The following is a 24,313-nucleotide window of genomic DNA, read 5'->3' as shown; positions in this document are numbered from 1 at the left end:
TAATGGGACATATACACTACATTAAAGGCACCAGGGTTCAATTACCATTTTGTTAAAAATCCAAGCACTTAGAAACAGCTATCAAAGAAAATCAAATGGTAACAGTGGGACAAATATGTTAAATTTATCTGAGCATATTTATAATACATACAAATTATGTTTGGTGTTTGTCAATTCCCACATCATACTCCCAGGGTTAAGAACTGGAAACAAACCAACCAGATGAAGAAAAATGTATTAAGCAGGATTTAATTACAATCTACAATACAGTTTAAAATGTCATACAAAAACTGTTGACCATGGCAGATTCATGGGTTGTGGGTTTTGCAAATAGGACATGACAACTGCAGAAATAGACAACCTGGAACACAAAAATTGGAAAATGGTATCATTTGTCAATCTAATAATTTCACTAATAATATAGTCTTCTTCTTCCTCTTGGAACTGGTCATGTCTCAGTCCTTCAATTGGCAGAAGAAGAAAACCGACAATGTATGTATGTATGTATGTAACAAAAAAATTACTTACATGAAACTACTTAGAATCTGTTTTGTATCATCATTTGTTCGTGAGTTGGCAAAGCTGATGAAGGAACAATACAGTGCCACCCAAGCACACCATTTTAACTAGAAATTCAGATCACACAAAAAAATTAATATCATACTGCCAAAATTTCTTTCAGTTGTCAGTATGGCAAAAGTCTCAGTTTGAGGAAAATTAGATTTACTGTAAAATACAATAAAAGACACATACACAGACACCTGCTATCACATAGTTCTTAAACCTCTATGGGATGCTTCCTCCCAATGGTGGAAGATGTCGTTTATTTCTCTTGATTGTATGTTCTTATTGTTAGTTGTGTAGTTTATGTGCGTTCTGTGTCGTATGTACAACATGACCCAACACTGGTTCACAATTTTTAACATAATAACTAATTTTTTACATACAAAAGATTTTTAATACAATTTTAAATAAATAGGGAAGCTATTTTATGGAAAAGTGAACATCATATTGCGTGCAGTGGGAAATCCCAACCAGAATACCCAGCAAATATGCTTAAACGAAACAACATCATATGTAAATCTACACTTCAAGAAGCGTCAACGTGAATGCATAAGGCAAACATTAAAATTAACTGTGATATAGTGAGCATTATTCATAACCTAAGTGCATATTGTTAAAACATTTTATGTGACAGTGTTTCCTGAACATAGTGGTGCACCTCTGAGGATGATTCTTTTAAATCCAAACATGTAAGGCGAATAAAGACTGAAGTGTTGTAAACTTGTATGTCACACTGGACTGAAAATTATCTACTTTGTAATCAGCTGGTTTTGAGTATATTCACTGGCATCCTTCAGCATTAGTGATAAACTTAGGAGAGAAAAGCTCCTGCATGTTCAAAAACACTTACTCTCATCATTAAGCCGCACATGCTGAATATCATGCCTAAAATGTTCATATAATCTGGTGTCAAATCCTCTCCTGGAGCTGCCTGGGCACTTGGTGGTGGTGGCTTGTACCTGAAAAAAAGTAAATTCCTTAGACAGAACGATCAATGTTGTATTTCATTTCTCGTTAACCTTACATGACAAGTTATCGTTAAACTATGAGAACACTGCGTAAAAGGAATACGTATTGTATTCTTAAACTCTACCGATGCTGTTTATCAGGTCTTCTTGGATCTGAGCTACCTGGCCCGTTCCCATGCATTATTTCAGACAATGAATATTAAAACTATTAATTATAAAACTGTATAACCTAACACCAATTACACCACCACTGTTTTCATGTCACGCAATGAAATCGATTACAACTCTTCTCGTTTGTATATCGATTCACTTTCCTTGCAAGNATTTCAATCACAGTGTTCAACAACATCCAACACTTTTTACGAATATTCACATTTAACACTTAAAAAAAATTAATATTGTCGTTTGCTTTTTCGCGGCATTATCCTTTTTACGGATATCCGTACGAAGCGTACGTAATATTAGCTTGTCCCTTAATAAACTGTTCACTTCACTCTCAAGATAGTCTCGTATGGATTCCAAATGATTAAGAGCAGCACCATGTGATATTTTCTTACTAGCAGCACTGTCCACCTCTTCCTCATTCTCACTTTCTTTCCCGCTCTTCTGGCTGCACCCCCACTGTTCCCTGTGCCCTTAGTTGATTAAACCAGAGCAGCACTGCTTTGTCGGGAACATCATATGTTGATCTTTTCATGGTTTTTCTCTTCTTCATTCCGTTTGAATTAGAAGACGAAGCAAAGGAAATTGATTCTTTTGTTTTTTCAAATCACGAACAGTTTGTTCTCCAATACCGTATTGCAGTGCTAATTATTTAACTACACCTCTTCTTCCCAACTGATTGATAATTTCAAGTTTCTGTTGAATACACAACACGCCTCCTTTTACACCCTGACATTTTGCTAACGCACTTGAAGATCGATAGAAAGAGACTAACTGGGGCGGTGTATCTGTCCTTGAAACTTTCCACAAATCCTTGCATTCTTTCATCCCTACCCTAGAACATTGTGTTAGCATAACGGGACCAAAAAATGCAGAGCTCGGTTCACACTAGTTCGAAAATAGTGTTACAACTCACCATGTCAAACAAAAGCGAATGAATATTAAACAACATATAAGAGAGTTGAGTGTATCACATTCGATCATTTTTTATCACGTTAGATTAAGGTTGATTGGCACCGGCTTACAGCAACAGTAGAACAGTACGTCACATTGCATAACGACAGACCAGTACTGCCGGACGCCAGGAAAAATGTATGGAGTATACACGTTCTTTTCTTATGAAAGCAACATATGAAGGCATGCAAGGGATAGCGTTTGCTACCGGGGCCCCTGGGCGTGAGTGTCAGTTCTGCGGTGCACCCCGTGCGGGAACGTTGCCGAAATGTCGGGAAAACTGTTGCTTATGTTATGGGAGACCAATACCGTGCTGTTGACTAAGCTTTATCAAAGTGAACCGTGTAAGATTTGAGGTTTTCAAGGCGGTGACTATGAAGAAAGCAGTCTTCTGGGATTTGGCACCGTGTATATGTGGTGTTAACCGACGTTTCGGAGGAACGTATCTCCTCCATCTTCAGGGTAGAAGAGAAAATTAAGAAATCTGCAAGCGAAGAGACCGTGAGAACCTGTGCACGCAGACCGGTGTAGTAAATAAACAGCTATGTGAGAGCAGCGGGGGGGGGCAAGTCTACATGGGAAATCAGTGGAGGGGGGAAGGGGCTGGGAACAGAGGCAGGGTTTTGTGTAAGATATTGTGTCGGGGGAGAGAAAGGCAAGGTTAAAGGGAGGGCATTAACCCTTAAGCTGGAGGTTGGGGTTGCTATGTTAGTCGGTCATGGCCTGTGTAGCCTTGTGGATCTGTCATCATGTCCCGGGGGGGGTTTTAGGGAACAGATGAGAGGCTTCCATGACTTGCTGAGACAACCCCCCCCTCCCTCTTCATATTTTCGGGATGGAGTTCGATCTCAATGGCTTTTCTTCGCTTGCGGATTTCTTATTTTTCCTTCTACCCTGAAGATGGAGGCGATACGTTCCTCCGAAACGTCGGGTAACACCACATCTACACGGTACCACATCCCAGAAGACTGCTTTCTTCAAAGTGAACCGTGTTTGTATGACGTGAATTCCGACGACTACAGAAATCGTGACTTGCGAACTGCAGCAATCAAACGTATTGTTGCTGCATTATCAGTTGACGGCTTCGGTCCAAAAGAAGTTGCTTCAAAATTTGAGAATTTAAGGAATTCTTATTCGCAAGAGTTGAAGAAGATACAAGGTAGTCAGAAATCAGGCGCGGGAGCCGATGGTGGTTACGTTCATAAGGTTTATTGGTTCGCTGCAATGGGCTCATTTCTCCGCCCTCAAATGTACATCCGACCTTCAAAAAATAATATGGTAAGTATTTCCTTCATTAAAAATAACAATAATTTAAAGTTATTTAATTAATTTTCTTGAAGTCCTGTGAATGTTTTTTTTTATTTTTTTGTGATGCAGTGGGTTTTTAAGAATACGGTCAAGGAGCTCAGCTGAAATTAATAACGAAATTTATTATTTTCAATACAAACTTTTTTTTTATTTTTTTTTTCGGTACAAAGCAACCATGAATGAGATGATGAGCACTCTAATACAAGAGAAAACATAAATTCAGTCATCAAATCTATAAAAACATGTTCATCTAACTCAACATTTGTGAACCATTGTTGCAATCAAATTAGATTAGGTTAGTCCAACAGCTCTTCTTTGCCGACTATCAAGGGGACCTCTGAGCCAAATCCAGGACATTTCCCGCCCAACAGTAGTCTCTAACGCCTCTGGTAGATGGGGGAAGCATCGAGATACTGCTGAGCCAGTAGAGGCTGAACTCGCTGGCTGAGTCGGGACTGATGGCACGCACCAGTACCGGTAGGGTATAGAGACTGGTAGACTATCACAGGGGGACGCACAATGGACCAATACTGGTCTAAGTGCATGGGGAAACCCATCCTCTCCAATAACAACAACAACACCCTCGCCGTTAAAGTAATGTCGTCACATATCCCGAATATCTTCTGCAAATGTACTAGCGTGTTGGTCACTCGTCGTTTGAAGATTATGAATGCAGTTTTGAACTTCCGTTCTCCATGTTCCTTCCATTACATTTCCGTTTCCGTCCTCCAGATCAGCGTTATTCCGAGTGAAGTACGTTGGATTTATTTTCTTAAGCCAGTTGTGTAACATACAGCAAACTAAAACAACATCGTCAACTGTGAATGCAAGGAGAGAACAGTGCCCTGGGGTTCAGTGAAATACACGTAGTAGTGAACTGAAATGAACTGACATCAAGATCGTGTCAGACTGAAAATAACTGCTCAAAAACTAGATAAACGTTACTATAATATGTGTTGAGGATACAATAAACATCTGATATCGTAAACAAAACATCCAAACTTTCCTGTGTTTTCACCATTTTACGCGACCATATTTGGTTAAGAAACTATTGTATACATTTTTAGATAGCCTTGGGTTAACTTGAAGCTAGATATTCATAAGTATTGGTTATATTTTGACTCATTGTATAATAATTACGAAAATATGAGTAAAATTTTATATCCTTTTTCATTCTTTGTAGTAACACATAATGAATTCAGGTACACATGGAGGCCATTATATCGTGTTTTTCGTACAACAGAGTAATATATGCTATTGGACGGCTCTACAGATAGAGTTTTTGATCGTCATAGTCCTGATTTGCCGAGGCAACTTGCACTGTAGGGACACAGGACCCCTTAGTCTGGATCAGTTTAAATTTAATTAGAATTGATTAGAACTATAATGGTTTATACTGATGAGATTAATTGTTCTTTCCTAAACGATGATTTATGGTGGGTCACAGTAGCCGAGCGGTGTAAGGCATGTACTGTCTTCGCCCGCTTTGAAACCGGGATCGTGGGTTCGGATCTGTTTCCTGTGAGGTACGAACTGAATTCTTATATATTATTCTTATACACTGCCGGTCACGGTAGCCGAGCGGTCTAAGGCATGTACTGTCTTCGCCCGCTTGGAAACCGGGATCGTGTGTTCGAATCCCACTGAGGGCATGGATGTTTGTGTGCATTTTTCTCTGTTTGTGTACAGGTAGAGACCTTGCGACGAGCTGATCACCCGCCCAAGGAGTCCCACTGAATGTGTATGATCTAGAAAAACCGAAGTGAACGGAGAAGTTCATGGAGGTAGGCCTAGGCCCACTGGGGCCACTGGGGCTGTAGTGCCAATGGGGGTGAAACGATGCTTTATTATAGCATTCCGCTTGAAACACCCAACATTTAACTCTCTTGGAACAGCTTTAAGATTTATTAATACCGATTACTAATGTACGTCACGACTGAACAAATATTGCGTTTTATTACGGGAATAGATTACTCGATATTTAATGTTATCCGACTTAACTTGAACTTCTTTAAAACGTCTTTAAGCAAAGAATTGTAAAATTTTACAATGCATGTATGACTTTTGCATTTATAAAAGTTTAGTTTTGCATTTTTTTTTCATATTGTTTTTACGAACTATATATTGTTCACATGCGATTTTTTTTCCCAAAATACAGTAATGAACCAGGTTATATAGATATTAGCTCGATGTTCTAATATTTTTCGTATTACACATCGTTTTCGGTTATCCAGTCACCCTTCGGCTTAGTTGGAGGTTCGATAATTTGCATTTTTTTTTGTACAAAACCTTCCAGTTGTTAGGATTGGCGAGGAACACACATTAAACCCACTATCTCAACCTCTGGCTCCCTTCACAAGTTAGTGAACGCCGACTGTTTTCATCCGCTGCAGACTCTTAATTCCAGGCTTCTTCGCTAAGGTTCAAACCCAAAGAACACCCATTGTGTGCATGCCCGCCAAGGGCCTAGTCTCGCAATTGTTAGATATTTTCTAGATGGTGTAAACTAGTGACAAATATTCGTATAGTAAATGGCCTGCTGACGTGGTGTGACATTGCATTAGTGCGAAACAACCTTAGTTATAATCGTAGATAACATAGATTATGGTATATTGGGTTCAAACCTAGTCAGAGTCTGGGTTACTTTACGACTGACCGTTTACCATCAATCAGTTAGTCTTTATCTGTGCAGTCTGAATTTTATGTCCACAATTTTTAGGTATTTGTAATAAACCCACTATAACACGTTTTATTGCATATATATTGCATATATATATGTAGATGTGGATATATAGCAGATAAATTCAAATACCCTGAGAATGGCTGTGACCCTAAAATGAAACATTTCCGAGGAATTGTGTTAGTCTGCGCGATAGACGGCGATAGATACTGGCCGAGATGAAAGGAAGACTGGACAGTAACTTCATCTTATACATTAATATAATGAGCGCGCTAGTGGCGCGCTTAAGAAAAAAAAATCGTTAGGTTGACAGATACGAAAATGGACTTTGAAACTTCCATGTATATTTATAATTTACGTATCTGTGCATCCTTCTGCTGTTCACAGGGAATGTTAAGATAGAAATTTTCTACCAGATATTTTAAAACATTTACAAGGAGGGTTGAAACGTTTGTATGAAAATCAGTTCTGAATTTTCAGTAGTTTTAATATGCATTACCTACAACCGTCATTGGTATAATATAAAACTGAAATGTATATTTTTCACCAGTTTAAATTCGTAAGAATGATTTGTATTTATACCATCCCATGTATTTCATACATCTTAATTTAATTTAATAATTTATTGTATAATTTAATTCAAGCACAAGGATCGTTTCACATGGCCAAATTAATTTTGAAGAACTAAGACCCTTCAAACTGACAAACAAACTGTCATTATCTGCAGATGTAACTGCAGTGACCCATTTTTAGATACTGTGTGTTTTATTTTATTTCCATAATAGTTTTATACAGAACCAGCATGATCTGAGGTTGCTGAAGATCCTTACACAGTCAGTGTATGTTACTATATTTTTAATGTTATATGTTATATGTTATGTACTATATTTTTATTTCAGCATGTGACTGGTAAATAAAGAATGCCTTATTTCTGTTGAGTTCTGAACTGCTGCAGATTATTATGGGATTTATTTATTTTTCCATCTGCATATTTAAATAAAATTAAGTTTAAATTGAAAAGTCTTCTTGCATAAGTATAAGAAACCATACTTATTTATTTTAACTGATTTTAATAAATTAGGTTTAACATACTTTACTTACTTTGACTGCATTAAAAATTTAGTCCCAAATTCCAGCATTAATTAATAAAAGTCCCTTTATGACAACTTAAGTTAATATATATATATATATATAGTATTTATAGTGTTGGCTGCACCTTCTCATGATGGCCAGTAATTGCCAAAAAATATAAAGGAAAACTTTTATATTCTCATATTAAATTTGTCATACTTGATGAATTCTACTGCTTATTCATTTATTAAGAAGTGTAATGGCTCAGGATATCTCCTACATAAAATGTGACTATGTCTTACGTTTGTTTCAGTGTCTTTATCTGTTATAATTATATGAAAGTGAACAGAGAGAGTGATGTTGTTTGGGGCAGTTTTGAGCCACTGCTGAAGAGTAGGCAGTTTGTTCTTGGCAACTCTCAAAAGGAGGACGTTATCTTATTTCATTACACTGTGTCAACCGTAGACTGTAGTATTTTGAATGGCATGGCATGTTCTCAATAAATTTTAATTTATGTACAGGCAGTAGTCAGTATCTGCTTTCAGCTTTTGTTAGATAATATTTCACAGCATAACATATGTTCTTTACGTGCTACGTCATAGTAGCGCACAGTTGGTATACCTAATAACACAAATGAATTAAATTAAGGATATTTTCATGTTTTCCTTTATATATACTTTGATAGCAATATATAAGCAAATTGTACAAAAAATTACAGAAATCTCACATAAATTATGTACCATGAAACACATTAAAATGCAGATGACACAGTTCTTTATACTGATAATGCTTATTTTTCCAGGTTATATACAGGAAAAAAGAAATGTTTGTTACATATCCTAGATGTTTTAGTAACTGCATAGTATTTAAAGTTGCAAGATCTTTGTCATCTCTCTCCAAGGATATTAATATTGCGGGTTCTGATAAAATAAAAGCTTTCGAAGAAATACCAGGACCAGTAAGGCTACCAATAATTGGAAATTTGTATCAATATATGCTGGGTAAGTTATATATGCTTTATAATGATTTGTTTTGTAAGCTTCTATGAAAGATACATTAACAGTGTGTGATGTAAATTTCATACCTGTATGGGAATATATATCTATATACTAAACTGTATATGAATTCACTATATATGTTATACACTGCAGAGAAACAGCAGCAATTCTAAAGAGATATGTAGAAGAAAACACCAATTACATAATGAAAATAATGATATTTGATTAGTGCACAGTGCATTAGATTCCTTATAAATAATGTTGCCCGAAAATGGCCTTATATGGCTGAAACATGTAGCATTGTAATAATGCATATATATTGTAATTTTTTATAATTTGAATAATTTTTATACGTGTAACGACCACTGTATGGATTAAATGTGAATCATTGTTATTAATTGTTATGTTATCGATGGAAACCATAGACTATAAATTGGCCATTCGGGCCATCATTATGTATATATGAATTATGCCAAAACTGTTTCACTGTATACATTATCTTCCATGTGTGAATGTGATGTTAATTTTAAATATTATTTAACATGTATAATTCACTAAAAGGTTCACTAAAATTCATTAAAATTTGTTCACTCTCTTGAGCTGTATATATTGCATTTAATGCCAGTATATGGGTACTGTATATATCTGTATATATTATGGTGGCCTGCAGGTGTAGATACCAATGCACATATTTTAATGAATTTTAATGACTTTTTTTGTGAATTATACATACAAAATAATATTTGAAAATTAACTTCACTAATTCACACATGAAAAATAACATATACAGAGAAAGAGTTTTGGAAATTTGATATATACCTGAGATGGCCACTTACAGTCAACACATGTTGTAAAGATATACATATGAGAAAAAAATAAATGTTGCACTTTGGACTGTAAAATACAAAATTTATGTTTAGTTCTGTTTTGGTCTAAAATGTTTTCCATATTAAACAGTGCATTTTTTGTTGTAGTGAAGGGGAAAATATGTAGAACTGCTGTTTTCCCAAACTTAGTACATATCTTTGAAGGAGGAATAGTGGTACAATACATTTTAGAAATATGTATGTTTAAGCATAGCTGACATAACCATATTAAAATGTGCCTGAGTGGTTTGGGTTGTGGTTTTGTTGGTTCAGAATAGGATATAATAGTGCTGAAAATATTTCTGTTACTACTACAAATTTGGAAAATGGCAAGGAAAATAATTTACTAAACCAAAATTGCTAGTGTACAATAAAGCATCACACCAGAGTTCTATGATCTCTGTTTTCAGTTGGAGAAATTAACAACTTCCTGTCATCTATTTTCAGGGAAGTATAAAATTGAGAGGTATCACAAAGTGTTGGAAGACCTATATAAGCAGTATGGACCTTTGGTAAGACAAGATTTTGGGACTAGCACAGTCATTCATGTATTTGATCCAGATGATATCAGAACTGTTTACATAAATGAGGGGTCAATACCACATGTTGTTCCACTCCAGGAGACAGCACAGTTATACAGGCAGACACGGGGTATGTCCCTTGGCTTAGGAAATGTGTAAGTACCTTCATAGTTAAGATAGGAAACAAAGTTAGAAGTTTTGGAAACTTATTAGAGTAGCAAATAGTTGTATATGTGAGTGTGTATTTCCATTGCTGATGGGATGGAATAGTTTGCAAGGAAGGTCATATATGTGACAGATTCCATTATAATAGTGTGTTGGTGGCTGAGGCAGCCTTCTTCAAAGATTCAAAATCAAAGCATCAGTAGAACTTAAGTGTTCAATCACAGAATCTGACATTATTGAACCTAGAAACTGCCAAGGAAGAGCCTAGTATTTTTGTTCAAAGCCACCAGGTCTCCAGCAAAAATATTTTATAATATATGTAATTAATGTACTGACTAATTTCACAGATGGTGAGAATGCACAACTCAAGAATAGCACACAAAACAATGTAGTTCCTCATTAATATTTAAAGTGTGAAGTTTTCTTACAAATGAACTTTCTTCTCCATCTTCTTTTCTGTGGTATGGCAGATCACTGTGGTTCAAGGCCCTCTGCTTTCCAGGCTTTTTGCAAGGCCACTGCCTACATAAAATTTGTTTTCTTAAATTTGCTTAGTGGAGGGTGGAGTCTAACTGGGTCCACTTGGCACGGCAGCCACTGATTGGCCTATTGTAGCCTGCCCCAGGTGATTATGATGATGAAGAATTTGGTGGAATGAAGATTGACAGGGGAAACCGATGTACTCGGACAAAACCCACCCCAGTGGCACTTTGTCCACCACAAATCCCACTTTACCAGACCCAGGATTGAACATGGGCCGCCACGGTGGGAAACCAGCGACTAACTGCTTGAGCTATGGCATGGCCCACTACCTGCATTGGAAAATACAAACTCAAGAAGAACATACACATACATCCATGCCCCAAGTGGGTTTCAGTGTTTGAACAGTAGAAGACAGTACCTGCCTTAGGCCTTGCAGCCATTGTGATCACTATAGAAAAATGAAGAAATTAATTTTAAACTATATTTTCTTTTTCTTCAGTTAGATAGAAATTGAAGTTTTAAGAGTCAAAATTCGATTTCAATTATAAATTAATTGTGTTCAGAAATGGAGATGAATGGTATAGATTACGGAGTGCAGTTCGTCAAATGATGCTTCGGAGAAGAGAAGTCCACTACTATTTACCATTAGTGCAAGAAGTTGCAACGGATTTTGTGAAACACATCATAAGAAAGAGAGGGGAAAATGGAGAAATTGAAAATCTTTCAGATGAGGTAGCAAAATGGTCTCAAGAATGTGAGTACCAGTATTTAATACATTTCTGTAGCATGTATTAGTATTCCTGAGTGTTACAAACAATTTTGTATTAAATAGGCATGTTATGTTCAACTGTAGCTCCCCAGACGGGGATTCAATATTTCAATTATTATTGAAATAGATAAATATATAAATAAGTGTTATATTTTTCTTATTTCCAGCTGCAGGAATTGTATGCTTTGAAATGAGACTGGGTTGCTTGAGTGGAAATTTAGAAGAAGAAAGAGCTCAGGCAATGGTGAATGCGAATAAAGTTATGTTTAATTTGTCTGGGCAGTTGAAATTTTCTCTTCCTCTCTACAAATATATTTTCACACCAAAATGGAAGAAACTTGTTGAGGCTGAGGATTTCTTCTATAAGTAAGAAACACACTAATTTTACCAAAATAGAATGAAGGCAGTTATGATGGCAAGAGTCATTAAAGTTTGGATAAATTGTACGTACAAGTATAAAGAGAACCACTTATGTGCTGTCCACATATTGTCTGACTCACAATCAGGATTATGGAACGGTAACACAGGGGTTTTTTATTGTCTTCATCATGATGGGAGTGTATTCTGAAGAATTCTTGGGTGATGAAACTCCAATATGAGAAGGAAATAATTATACAAAATCATGAAAATGAACAGTTTGCAGGATAGGACAAGCTGAAGCCAGACATAGAAATATAAAAGGCTTAAACTTGGTGTTGTCAAGCTTACGATCATTCAAGTGACTAAGCTGCTGTTGTAGTACAAGTACGATAGGCATGATCTGCTTTGCAAAGCCTGGACTGAGATGACTTGTATATATTGCAAAAGCAGTAATTTTTTATAACATTCCATATGTGCTATATTTACACTTGAAAAAGCCAAGCATATTCATAAGAGACAAACCCATCTTCTTGTCGGACAAAATGTTACATGTGGACTCTGACTGCAAGGGTTCAGTTGAAAATTTATCTCTGGTCATGAGTCTCAAGGGGCTTGGCGCCGGTATGAAGTGATTGGCGGTAAACTACCAGTCGTGTAGTAACTCAGATCCAAGACTCAGCACAGTCATTCCTGGCTTCATTGACTTTCAGATCCATGTGCAAAATCTTTATTCCCACCTAGACATGCATGTGTTTTGAAATTGGGCCTCTTCTTTGATGAAGGAGGGGTTGGTCTTTCACTTCCTTCACTGGGCCTTATCATATAGCCTCCAGCCAAACGCAATAGGAAATACCTTTTCCATCAGTTCCTCATATCTGTCGCTGCAGAAACCGCTTGTCATATGTTGTTTACTGGCAGTTACCATGCAATTGATGATTTCTTCTGGCTCCAATATTCTGATTCTCAGGTATCATGTCACAATATTAAAATGAATCACAGAGAAATAGGATGGGGGGACTGCACTGGATTCATCTGGCTCAGGATAGAGATCAGTGGTGGGCTCTTGTGAACATGATAATGAATTTTTGGGTTCCATAAAATGTTGGGAATTTTAGTGGCTGAGAAATTGTTGGCTTCTCTAGAAGGACCTAGCTCCATTGAATTAGTTATTTAACTAGGCCACTGGAAACACGTTATTTTTAAGGTATGAAATTGTGCTGAGAGCATGAGTGACTTCAGAAGTGTTGGATGGAGAATTTTATGTGCAAATCAGAGACGTTCATAATATGAATATGGAGAATTTGATGATATAATAATTCATATAGAATTCCAATAAGTTTGAGTGATCTGTCAATCCATCTCCAAACTCATGATTAAATTTTCCACTAATTTATCATGTTCTGTTTTGGCTATTATTTTAATAATATACCTAGTATACTAAAGAAACAACAATAAACTTCATTAACATACTACACATCTTGTCCCAATGCTATTAATCTCTGAACACGATTTAAAAAAATACATGCTTCTTAGGATGACTTTTCATTCATTAAGATGACAGTCTTCTGGAATGAGACATTGTGTAGTCTATAGAAGAAGTTTTGTGCCCTGCAGGTGAGACAGCGGGTTTCATAAGAATGTTGTTACCTAGACCTCACATCCCAGAAGACCAAAATCTAAATATTCACCACTGAGAGAACCTGAAATCTCTTTCACCTTGATGTTCGTTGTTATTAATCTTTATGTCAGCGTTCTGAGAAGCCTAGCAGTTTTCTCACATGTATGTGCATGAGTTACGAATAACATATATTTCTGCTGCTTTAGATCAAGTCTTTATATCACCTGTACACTTTATTTTTAATTTCAGGACTGCAACTCAGTATGTGAATACAACAATAAATAAAATAGATGATTTAATACAAAGAAGTGAACTCCCAGAAGGAAAATATAATTTTATGACATATCTGCTCTCACGGAAAGAACTGAGCAGGAAGGATGTAACTGTTATAACATTTTCCTTGTTTGCAGATGGCCTAAGCACGGTAAATTGTAAACAGATTTAAATTATAAATTCCTTTACTCAAAAGATCCTTTCAAAGAATGTATGTTATGTCTAGTTAAACCAATGCAGCACAGTACTTGGGAAGCTGATAGTATTGAAGCTGGTCAGGAAATCCCTTGCCTTTTATGGAATCTGAAGATTTATTACCATGCTCACAGGGGCCATATTAATCCAGTCCACACCTTCATATCCTAGGTAGTTCTTTAACATTCAATTTAATACCATCCTTGCTTCAATTCTTAAGTCACCCAAGTGCTCTCTACCTTCCAGGTTCTCCTACTAAAATTTTATATGCGTTTCTGAACTCCTCCATGCATATTACTAGTACTGCCCTATTACACAAATAATTATACTTTAAATTCCATATTATGACAGTCAGATGATAATATTTTTTTTTAACCTAGTAACACCACTATGTATTATATAGCCCATGCCATAGCTCAAGCGGTTAGTTGCTGGCTTCCCACTGTGGTGGCCCGGGTTCGATCCCAGGTCTGGCCAAGTGGGATTTGTGGTGGACAAAGTGGCGCTGGGGCAGGTTTTCTCTGAATACTTCGGTTTCCCCTGCCAATCTTCATTCCACCAATTGCTCCACAATCACCCTCACCTATATCATCTGGGGCTGGTACAATAGGCCAGAAGTGGCCGCAGTACAAGGGACTTAGTCCCACCCCACTAGCAATAAAAAAAATGTATCACATAGATATTATTGCCACATAGATATGCTGTATTGCATTCAGCTGGCACCCTAGAAATTTGTTACAAAGACAATGAAACAGATTATGAATGGAATTATTATGAGTGCATTGAATTTGGGGAGTGGTAGCCAATAATCAATTAAGGATTTTTTAAGATTATGATCTGATGGATTTGATGCTATATAGTTTAGTAGATAGGTTACACAGTTCCCTGAAGATGGAGATACTAGTTTCCCCCGAAGTGTTGAAATGTCCAGTAAACTACAAAATGCCACATTGGAGGAGATACTTAACACTCACCACTATGGGAACTTCAGTTCTCATGGAATCTGTTATCTTCCCATGTTCTATCTAAAACCTGAATATTAAGGTATAAAGAAATCCTAATTTAAGGCGGGGCGGGGGAGCAGTGGATCTAAACATTAAACTGAAGAAAAAGATGGAAGAAAATATAACATGTGTCTATTAACTTTGGATCACTGAAACTGAATGTCAATGAGATAAACTTTGAATACAGGATACTAAATGGGGATTCCACTGTATATGAAACTGTAATTTCACTCATATCATTATATAAGGGTTAAATGTAATTTCTCATTTTACAAGAATTATGATGGTATTTGAGAACAGAGTGCTAAGGAAGATATTTAAACCCAGGAGAGATAAAGGTACAGGTAACTGGAGAGAACACCTTAGTAACAAATTTCTTAATTTGTACACCTCACATAACATTTTTAAGATAAATAAATGAAGAAGAATGGTATGGGTAGAAAACATAACATGCATATTGAATGCAAAATGCTGATTTGGAAACCTGTAAGAAGGAAACTACTTGGAAAACCTATTTATAGGTGAGATTCTTATATTAAGTTTAACCTTTGAGAAATACAGTATGAAATGTGATGTAAATTGAGCTGGATCAAAAGGGAATTCAGTGGTTGACTTTTGTGAAGATGGTGGTGAATCTTGTATACCTAAAATTGAGATTTCTTGATAATCTGAAAATTATAAATTGTACAGGGAGACCTTGTACCATTGTGTTAGTTACTTCGGGTAATATCTGAGAAATTGTAAAATGAATTCTCTATTTTATTGTTAAAACAAATCTGAAATTGGAGTCTTATATTTATCTTCACTATGAATAAAGAATACCAGGAATTAATTAAATAATTTTCCTGGGGAGTAAAGTGCGACCGGCGCGTAAGGCTGACAACCTAACCGCCATCTTTGAGCCGATTGTCTAGATAATGTGGGACCCTCGATGCCTCACAAAACTATGGGCCTTCACGGAAGGTTACAGGGATAGCTTTACTTTTTTTTTACTTTATGAATACAGGCTATGTATTTACCCTGGTTTATAATGGTATTTTTCTATCAATTACAGAACTGTTATATCTTTGTGGCACATTTATCTAAAATATACTGTGAAATATCTTGTCAGACTGTTCCAGCTCTTCTGTATAATTTATACTGTTTGGCGACCAACCCTGAAATCCAAGAGGAAGCTTATCGTGAAATTCACAGATACTTAGAAAGAGATGAACCCATTACATACACTACCATTAACAAGCTGTCATACTTAAAAGCAGTCATGAAGGAAACATTCAGGTATGAAAGCCAGGCATATCAAATCTATCAAGATTGTATTTTCCTGAAGTCATCTTTATTTACTTATTTATTTGTGATTATCAGATAAATAATGTTAAGTGTTTTGGCCAGAACTTAGAATTTCAATGCTCAAATGGACTGGATGTGGAATTCCAAATTTTTCAAAATTTGTGTGGCAGCATCAAAAGAATGCTACTGGGAGAAATCAGAATAGAGACCATTCTAAAATTGTGTAAAGCGATGATTGGACTGATGCTGTGCTACAGAGCAGCAAATATGAATAAAAGCAAAATATATTTATTTTTTTGTCATGTAGTGAGTTACAGAAGATCTAGCTGAATTCACAATCAAGACATAAGAAAATAATTCAATATATTTTTCATAATTGAAAAATTAATAAATTCCCAAAGAAACTGGCATGATGTTGGTAATGGGGAAACATCAGTTTGCCTAAATATTCTGCATGTATGCTTTGATGGGTAATCAAAAACGAAGAACAATGAAAGGATGGAAAGATCAGATCCACAAAATCTCTTTTCCAGTTTAAACTGACTGATAAATTTACTTCTTGATGATGATAGGTTATTTAATGGATTCTGTCCACAGCTGAGGTGGATCAGTGATTAAATACTCCTGGTCTAATTTTAAATAGTATTCTGGCAGTTTCCTGCAAGTGACTGAAGACAATCATGAGAAATTTACTCAGGATAGTCAGTCTCTGAACCAAGATATAAACCAGCAGTGTTGTTCATATGTCTGTTATTTTTTAAATCCAAATACAGATAAAACAGGAAGATACCTTGTTTGTCATGTAATGACACTATGAGTATCAGATTATATAGTGTTGATAGGACAATTAGGGAATATGGAAGAGATAGTGACATGAGAATTGCCAGGGGAAACTGAAGTATTTGTAGAAAATCTGCCCAAAAGCCACACCATCCACCACAAATTTCATATGACCTGAACTGGAATCAAACCTGGGCCACTGTGGTAGAAAGCAAGTGGCTGACCGCCTGAGCCATGGCATGGCCAGGAAGGTAGTACCAAGCAGGTTAGCATGGAGGTAATGCATCTCATGTATTATTGAAAAGTACATTTTTTTAAACTTACTGCTGTGAAAATTTTGCGATCATTATTCTCAGTATTTTCAGGTAAATACTGAGCAAGCTATGTCAAGGAGGCCATTATTACTCCTTCAAAATTATTCTTTTCTTACCATCATGAGCTTCATTGCTACATTCCATATAGCCACCAATTTCCAAAATTTAATTATATAAATTATGCAAGAATCAGTATGGAACACAATTTACTTCCATTTATCAGGAAACATTCTGATATTTCTTTGAATCCTCAGCCTACCATACCTACATCAAATAAGGGATTTAGAGTAATTAATATATTTCATAAGCATGTTGTATATATTGTNTAAGGAACACCCTCCCGAAGTTTGGCACATTCCTCCTGGGACACCCTGTATATATTGACAACTTACAAGATTCAGNTATATTTCATAAGCATGTTGTATATATTGTCACATAGTATGTGTTACTGTAGATGGGGTTTGGATTGGTGAATACGTGAATATATATTGACAACTTACAAGATTCAACAACAGATAATTGTAACACTATTGCTATTTCCACATTTAAAAGTTCACTAGAGCATACAGTCTAGTTTAATGCTAGATATTTCATAGTCACAGCTTGTACAGTGGTTATTCTTCTGTCTCTGGCTCAAGTCCTACATTCACAGGCACCAATACAGAACAGCCTATCAACTGATTTTGTCGTTTGCTTATGACATCTCGGCACAGACCACGAAGAAACATTCCGTTTCCATTATTGTAGTCCAATTGTTGCATTATTAAGAATCTGCTGCGTAGCAACGGGAACGTGTTTACTGAGCTGTTGCCCAGAAACGACCCTGGTATATCCTCCCATCTCCTGGTCGTTGCATGCTACAATGTAAACAGCACAATAAAATAAGACATTTGATAACGCTGTAAGATGAGAATATTGCTTAAATCACTGGAATAGTTATTAGTTTGCTGCTGTAAAAACATTTACTGTATGCATGCTGTATTGACATGGCATGAATGTGAGCTGCTGCCTGCTCACTTCATGTTCAGGGATATCACTGTTTTATCACATCTCTCAGCACAGTTAAATTAACTACAAGATTCTGTACACATCTCAGATATATCTTTGCCATCAACAGCACCTTGTTCTTAAAATATTTCTGGCTTATATAATTGAGAGAATATATCCAAACTCATTCTTCTACATTCATAGTCATCAAGATAGCTTCTTATATATGCCCAGGTATGACAGTCAAACTTCTTCAGTCACATAGTTTATTTATAGAACTTTTAGTTTGAATTAAAAGTTATAATAAATTAATAATTTTAATAGTTATAATAAATTAAAATAATAATCATGAACGTCTGAAACTATGCTTCATTATGAATTTCATGTATTTGTAAGCCAGTTGAATATTACTGATCTTTAATTTTCTGAATCCATTGTTGGTTGGTTGGTTTCCAATGGCTGGATTTGGGATCATTTAACCCATTTTGCTTCTTGCTTCCCAATAGTGAGCACTCAAGTTCTTGCTTTGATGCATCTTGAAGAAGTTTGCACTTTTCTTTTGAGAAGCTTTGCCAGGTTTGTTGCTCATTTTACTCATTGTTTCATTTCTGATTATTCAGGTTATATCCCATTGGAACAGAGATTTCAAGAATTATTCCAAAGGATTTGGTTCTTTCTGGTTATCATGTGCCTGCAAATGTAAGTTTTTTGGTTTAAACTTTTGTGTATTGTGTTTAGTTTTACTTGTACACATTTGTGGCCAGGTAGTGGGTCAAAATATGATTGGTATTTCTGCCTTCTATCTTAAGATAAAAACTATATTGTTAAGCACAGATTTGTTTACCAGTGCAGNCCCCAAAAGATATTCTGAAACATCTGGCTTTAGATGTTCAGTTTTGTTTATGTTCCTGTGCATTTACATATATTCTGCTTGCTATTAGTCTTTTTGCTGCTGTTTTGAGAAGATATTGCNATTATGAGATGAGTTCTTGATCTCTATGGGCAGTTTATTAAACATTTTTATACCCGCGTAGTAAACTCCTTTTTGAAAACTAGTTAAGTTAGCTTGAGGTAGATAAAGATCTTGTCTATGTCTGGTATTTATAGCATGAGAGTCAATATTTGATGAAAAAAGATGTTTATTCTGCAATACAAATATTAACAATGAAAATATGTATTGCGATGCAAATGGTAAAATGTTTAACTCTTTAAATATGTTTCTACACGAAACTCTGTTACCATATCCCAACATCGCTCTGATGGCTTTTTTTTGGAGAAGAAAAACACTAGAACTATGGGAAGAATTTCCCCAAAAGATATTCTGAAACATCTGGCTTTAGATGTTCAGTTTTGTTTATGTTCCTGTGCATTTACATATATTCTGCTTGCTATTAGTCTTTTTGCTGCTGTTTTGAGAAGATATGTTCCATATTTTCTACGAAAGAGAACATTTCTAAGGCATCATACTAGTACTTGCGTCATCAAGAAGCGCTCATGTGTTGCTTGGAGTGCATTTGTGTATCAGTGGATGTATTGTACTGTGTAAACATTTCTGTTGATGAAAAGTGCATTTTCTTTATGGTTTCTTACAATGAAAGCTTACTATCCACACTTTCTAGTTGCACTTATTTAATAGCTCAGGACAGAAAGTACAGTTTATAAATTACCTCATTTTTAGAAAACCACAAGAAATACTGTATGTTGCCACTGATTTTGTTTAATCATTAATAATAAGTTTCAGAAATCAGCAAAAACAACTGGAATAAATACTGTCATCCCATTATATTTTAATTTAATATACTGTATGTGAATTTTGTTTATTATAATTTTGTGTCCCATCAATTTTTCACTCAGTAATACCATTCCACACAGTAAGCATCTCTTTCTTGTACTGACAGGAATTAAATTTCTTTTTATGAATACTGTTGTTGGTGTTAACCTTTTGTACAGTTCATATTGTCACATATCCTGGTAACATGATGAGTAATTAATGGGTTCTGGATTAGACAAAGCAATATATTTGATACTCACCAGGTGGAACTACACTTATTTGTAACACATTCTTACTGTAACTATAACACTTCATAACTATGAACAATGATAACACCACATAAACTAAAGATTTTGTTTCTGACTTCATATTCTGTGTTCTGTTCTGTTGTAGTCTGTTTTATTCTGTCTTCTATTGGTCATTTCTCTTCCTGAGGTAGATTCTGGTTGAACCGTATGGAAATCACTTCCTTCAACAGCAGAGTTATTGCATTCATCGCTGTTATTGTGCTTTGGAGGTTCATTGTCACGGATATCGGCTTTTTATCAGTTAAAGTTAGACTGCACATATCATAACCATATTAACCGAAGTTCTATAGTTGACTGTGTTACCTAGGAAATGTGTTTACTGAGCCATTGCCTAGCTATACATGTTGCAATATTATACAATGACGTGGCTGCTGTGAACTGAAAAATAAAGATGCCCCAAACAATATAATTTCAGTTGGTTTATGCCACTGTAGTCCAAAGTTCCCTGTTTCATGTGGAAGATGCATTTCATATGAAATTCAGTGCAGTTTAAGGTGCATAGCCTTTACCTACACAAAGTTACACAGTAGTGACTAAAGTACATAGCACTAAATGATTAGACACTGAACTCCTTGCATTCCGCTGTTGATGTAACAGACAATGAATAATATACCTTCAATCCATAGCACTCCAACCTTTTATTCCAGATGTTCCTAGTATGAATCTCAGCTAGATATTGAATATCCTGACAGATGCTCTTTGTAAGTTTCTTCAGAACCTTGAGGCAAATGCTAGGATGATATATGGAATAGGTCTTAGATTTAAGGGATATGGATTACATGGCATGGTTTATAAAATAAATTTGGATTCTTGAATCATGATCAGACTTTTCTGATTCATTTAGTGGTTTTATGGGCCAACAAAATAAAAATGTCTTCTTCGGGAAAATCATAAATATATATTATAGACACACATGGTAAAAATGAATTCTATTCTTTTGAATTGAAAGAATATTAATAGTACTCGTATCATGGCATAATGGGACAGCATGGCCAAGTAGAAATACATACTGCAGGAAAATGGTCTCTGTTTCATACAGTAAAGGTTAATTGTTTAGTCATGCATGTTAAATTTACAGTCTTTTGCAATGCGATGCCTTATACGTTGTAGTTTGGTACATAAACACAAATATTTTCGAGGAACCTGCTGGCTCCATCTTCAGTGCCTGAGGATGGAGTCAGCAGGTTTCTCTGAATTATTTGTACTTATTTACAAAATTAAATCCAAGAAGAATGTAATGTTAACATTCATCGCTGGGAAAACATTAAAGTTTCTGTAATTTATATAATTGTGTTTCAGTGTTGATTCTTATTTATCAATGTCTGTTCCAGACTCATGTTAATTTAAATCCACATGTACACTTTAAGTCTGAAAAATATTTCCCAAGAGCTTCTGAATTTTTGCCAGAGCGTTGGATGCGAGGAGGAGAATCCAGCGATATTCATCCATATCTCCTTACACCATTTGGCCATGGTGTACGAACATGTGCAGGTAATGCGTGTCTGCTATATGACTGTTATCTAATGCATATGGCATCTAATTTGATATGAATAAACAAGGTTCTTCTTTTCAGATAATTTAATTAAAATGTGCTTATTAATTTCTTCCAAGAATTGCATCCCTCCCCCATACAGGGCATAAATATAATACACAATATTTTGTACAATTTTGTTTAAATATATGTATAATTATCAGAGGTATGAGGCAAATAAGCGCACTATCAGAGAATTATACAAGGAGTTCTGGGTAGAATTTGTACAGTCTCTTTTCCTGTTCTGATCTATACTTGTAAATCCTTTGTTGTTACTTTATCCCTATGCACCAAAGTGCACGGCATGCTTTTTGGATGTATGGTGTGGGAGCCAGAATTTAGGTAGAGAGGATGGTGTGGGTGGGTTTTTATGATCCATGGAGTCATCAAGTCTCTCGTAAGTATCGATGTTCAGGAAGGGGATGGTGGACATCTATTTCCATGTCCATGTACTTAATATTTTGATGGTCAAGGAAACCTTCCAGCTTCTTGGGTCCATGGCATCAGATGACTAACTCCATGGAGCAGGATTTTTTTGCGAAGCTAAGAATCACTGAGCTAGTCAATGGATCCCCTACCATTTATGGAACCAAAAATTTCATGAAAGTATTCACAGAAGCTGCCATTGGACCTCTTTCTGAGAGAGATTAGTCATCTCCATTCTCTCACATCCTATTTCTTTAAGAATACAATCTTCATGATTTTAATGTGGATTTTCCAGGCACAGAAAATCAAATGCAGTGGATTCATGTGTTGTGTGTGAAAGGAAGTAAAGGTACCAGATACTTGGATGCACATTTAAATTTGTTGCAAATGAGTAGGAAATGAAAGTTACATTCATAATATAGCCCACCAAAGAAAGACAGCATAGAACATGATTTGTAACATACCCACAAACTCAAAAATCTGAATGAATAAAAGCCACTTTCAACCTAATAGTATTATACATTTAAATTGGCATCTGATTTCATATTTGAAACAGGAAATGAATCAAACCCAAACATTATAAGTTCTAATTACAGAAAATTAGCCCATGAATCATATTCAGAAGGCTTTTTGTTCAAAAACATTGGCACAATATTATAGCTGAAATTTAATATAATTTTTCGCGAGTCTCGATAAGGAAATATTCTGAGAGTGCAATGAACTAGGATATGGCTACTTTCTTCCCCTTTCTTGTCAATTTACTCTTCAGAATCTTAACACGGGCCATCTAATTTTCTCTACAAGAATCCTGGCTACCTAACAGGCATACGAGTCTTATTATTTTCTCACACTTTTGCTTTGTCAGTCATGTTAGTGGCATAACCATTGCTTTGGGACACATACCTCTGCTGGCACTCCCTTGGTAATTAATATACCATAGTTACTTACCCCCCTCGTTGGTGTCTCCACCTTATCGTGGTGAGGGGGTTTGAGTATGCCAAGGACCCTGAGAGCTATACCAGCGGTAGCGTAGCTACTGGCAGGGCCTCCCTTGCTGGACAGGTCAAAGGGTAGGCATCAGACGAAGAGAGACACCAAAAACCAAAAACTGATGCCGGAAGCAGCGTCATCAGCAGCGACTTGAAGCACAGAACAAATGATGCTCGAGATGGTTCAAGTTCGTATAGCAACAGGCGTGACCAGAGTGGTTTGAACGGCTGTTGTACTGCGATGTGGAAAGCAAATGGAAAAACTACCACATTATCACTTTTCCTGGATAGTCTCTTTCCAAAAACAGAAGATCACATTAAGTGGAGGAACTGTTTTGGAAGAGACTGTGGACCTGTCATCTGACAGTTACTGATCAATCAATCAGTTACTTACAGAAATGTTTTATGATTATTTTCCCTTGAAAAATGAAAGTCTTTCCCAGTTTCTCCAGTTTCACAATATTGGTATATCCTCAATTTAGTCGTAAATGTAAATGTTGATGTTCTCTTAGAGCCATGGGATTATAAAAAATGGATCCGTTTTAGATAGATAATTCAATAAAGATGTGTGTGTGTGTGTATACACATATATATATACCTATATATACGTGGTAGAGTCATCAAGTTCGTGGACTGTGGTTTTATCACATCATATTACAAGGTATTCATATACACTTATGCAGATCCACATTGGCCCTCAAAATAGTTGCCATTGGCCGCTATGCAAGTCTGCGAATGATATATATACAGGGTGTCCCAGGAGGAATGTGCCAAACTTCGGGAGGGTGTTCCTTATGTTAAAGTATGCCGATATAACCCAAAACACCTATGTCCAAAGTTGAACGGTTACGGAGATAATGGCCCAAGAAAAGTGTGGTCTTCTGGCAGGTCCAAGCACTGTACCTCGCTGTACCTCTCAGCTGAGAGCCCTTATCTATGTTTGTCCTTGAGTGCGATGATA

General features: G+C 36.0%; 2 protein-coding genes across 5 annotated transcripts in view; one reads left to right on the top strand and one right to left on the bottom strand.

The window, feature by feature from the left end:
• Positions 1–218: 218 nt before the first annotated feature.
• Positions 219–1,810, bottom strand: LOC111862378 (protein Asterix). The gene is made up of 4 exons (XM_023847709.2): positions 1,658–1,810; positions 1,415–1,523; positions 529–626; positions 219–361 (listed from the first exon to the last, which is right to left on the bottom strand). Exons 1-4 carry the CDS (start codon positions 1,711–1,713, stop codon positions 280–282), a joined length of 345 nt encoding a protein of 114 aa, XP_023703477.1. The 5' UTR covers positions 1,714–1,810; the 3' UTR covers positions 219–279.
• Positions 1,811–7,014: 5,204 nt separating this feature from the next.
• LOC111862377 (probable cytochrome P450 CYP44) overlaps positions 7,015–24,313 on the top strand; it is a 20,246-nt gene continuing 2,947 nt past the window's right edge. The window contains exons 1-10 of one of the 4 annotated variants that reach the window (XM_023847708.2): positions 7,028–7,195; positions 8,510–8,708; positions 10,019–10,083; positions 10,192–10,247; positions 11,304–11,494; positions 11,677–11,875; positions 13,737–13,911; positions 16,071–16,237; positions 18,948–19,026; positions 21,738–21,897. In XM_023847708.2, coding sequence (XP_023703476.1) covers positions 7,169–7,195; positions 8,510–8,708; positions 10,019–10,083; positions 10,192–10,247; positions 11,304–11,494; positions 11,677–11,875; positions 13,737–13,911; positions 16,071–16,237; positions 18,948–19,026; positions 21,738–21,897 — 1,318 coding nt within the window. In that variant the 5' untranslated portion in view covers positions 7,028–7,168. Of the gene's footprint in view, positions 7,196–8,509; positions 8,709–10,018; positions 10,248–11,303; positions 11,495–11,676; positions 11,876–13,736; positions 13,912–16,070; positions 16,238–18,947; positions 19,027–21,737; positions 21,898–24,313 lie in introns of all 4 variants that reach the window. The other 3 variants (XM_023847707.2, XM_023847705.2, XM_023847706.2) reach the window with 3 other exon arrangements.

The sequence above is a fragment of the Cryptotermes secundus genome, unplaced genomic scaffold, assembly GCF_002891405.2.
Source record: "Cryptotermes secundus unplaced genomic scaffold, Csec_1.0 scaffold617, whole genome shotgun sequence".
NCBI classification, from domain to species: domain Eukaryota; kingdom Metazoa; phylum Arthropoda; class Insecta; order Blattodea; family Kalotermitidae; genus Cryptotermes; species Cryptotermes secundus.
Note: the sequence above shows the minus strand (reverse complement) of the source record. Positions and strands in the feature narration are given on the sequence as shown.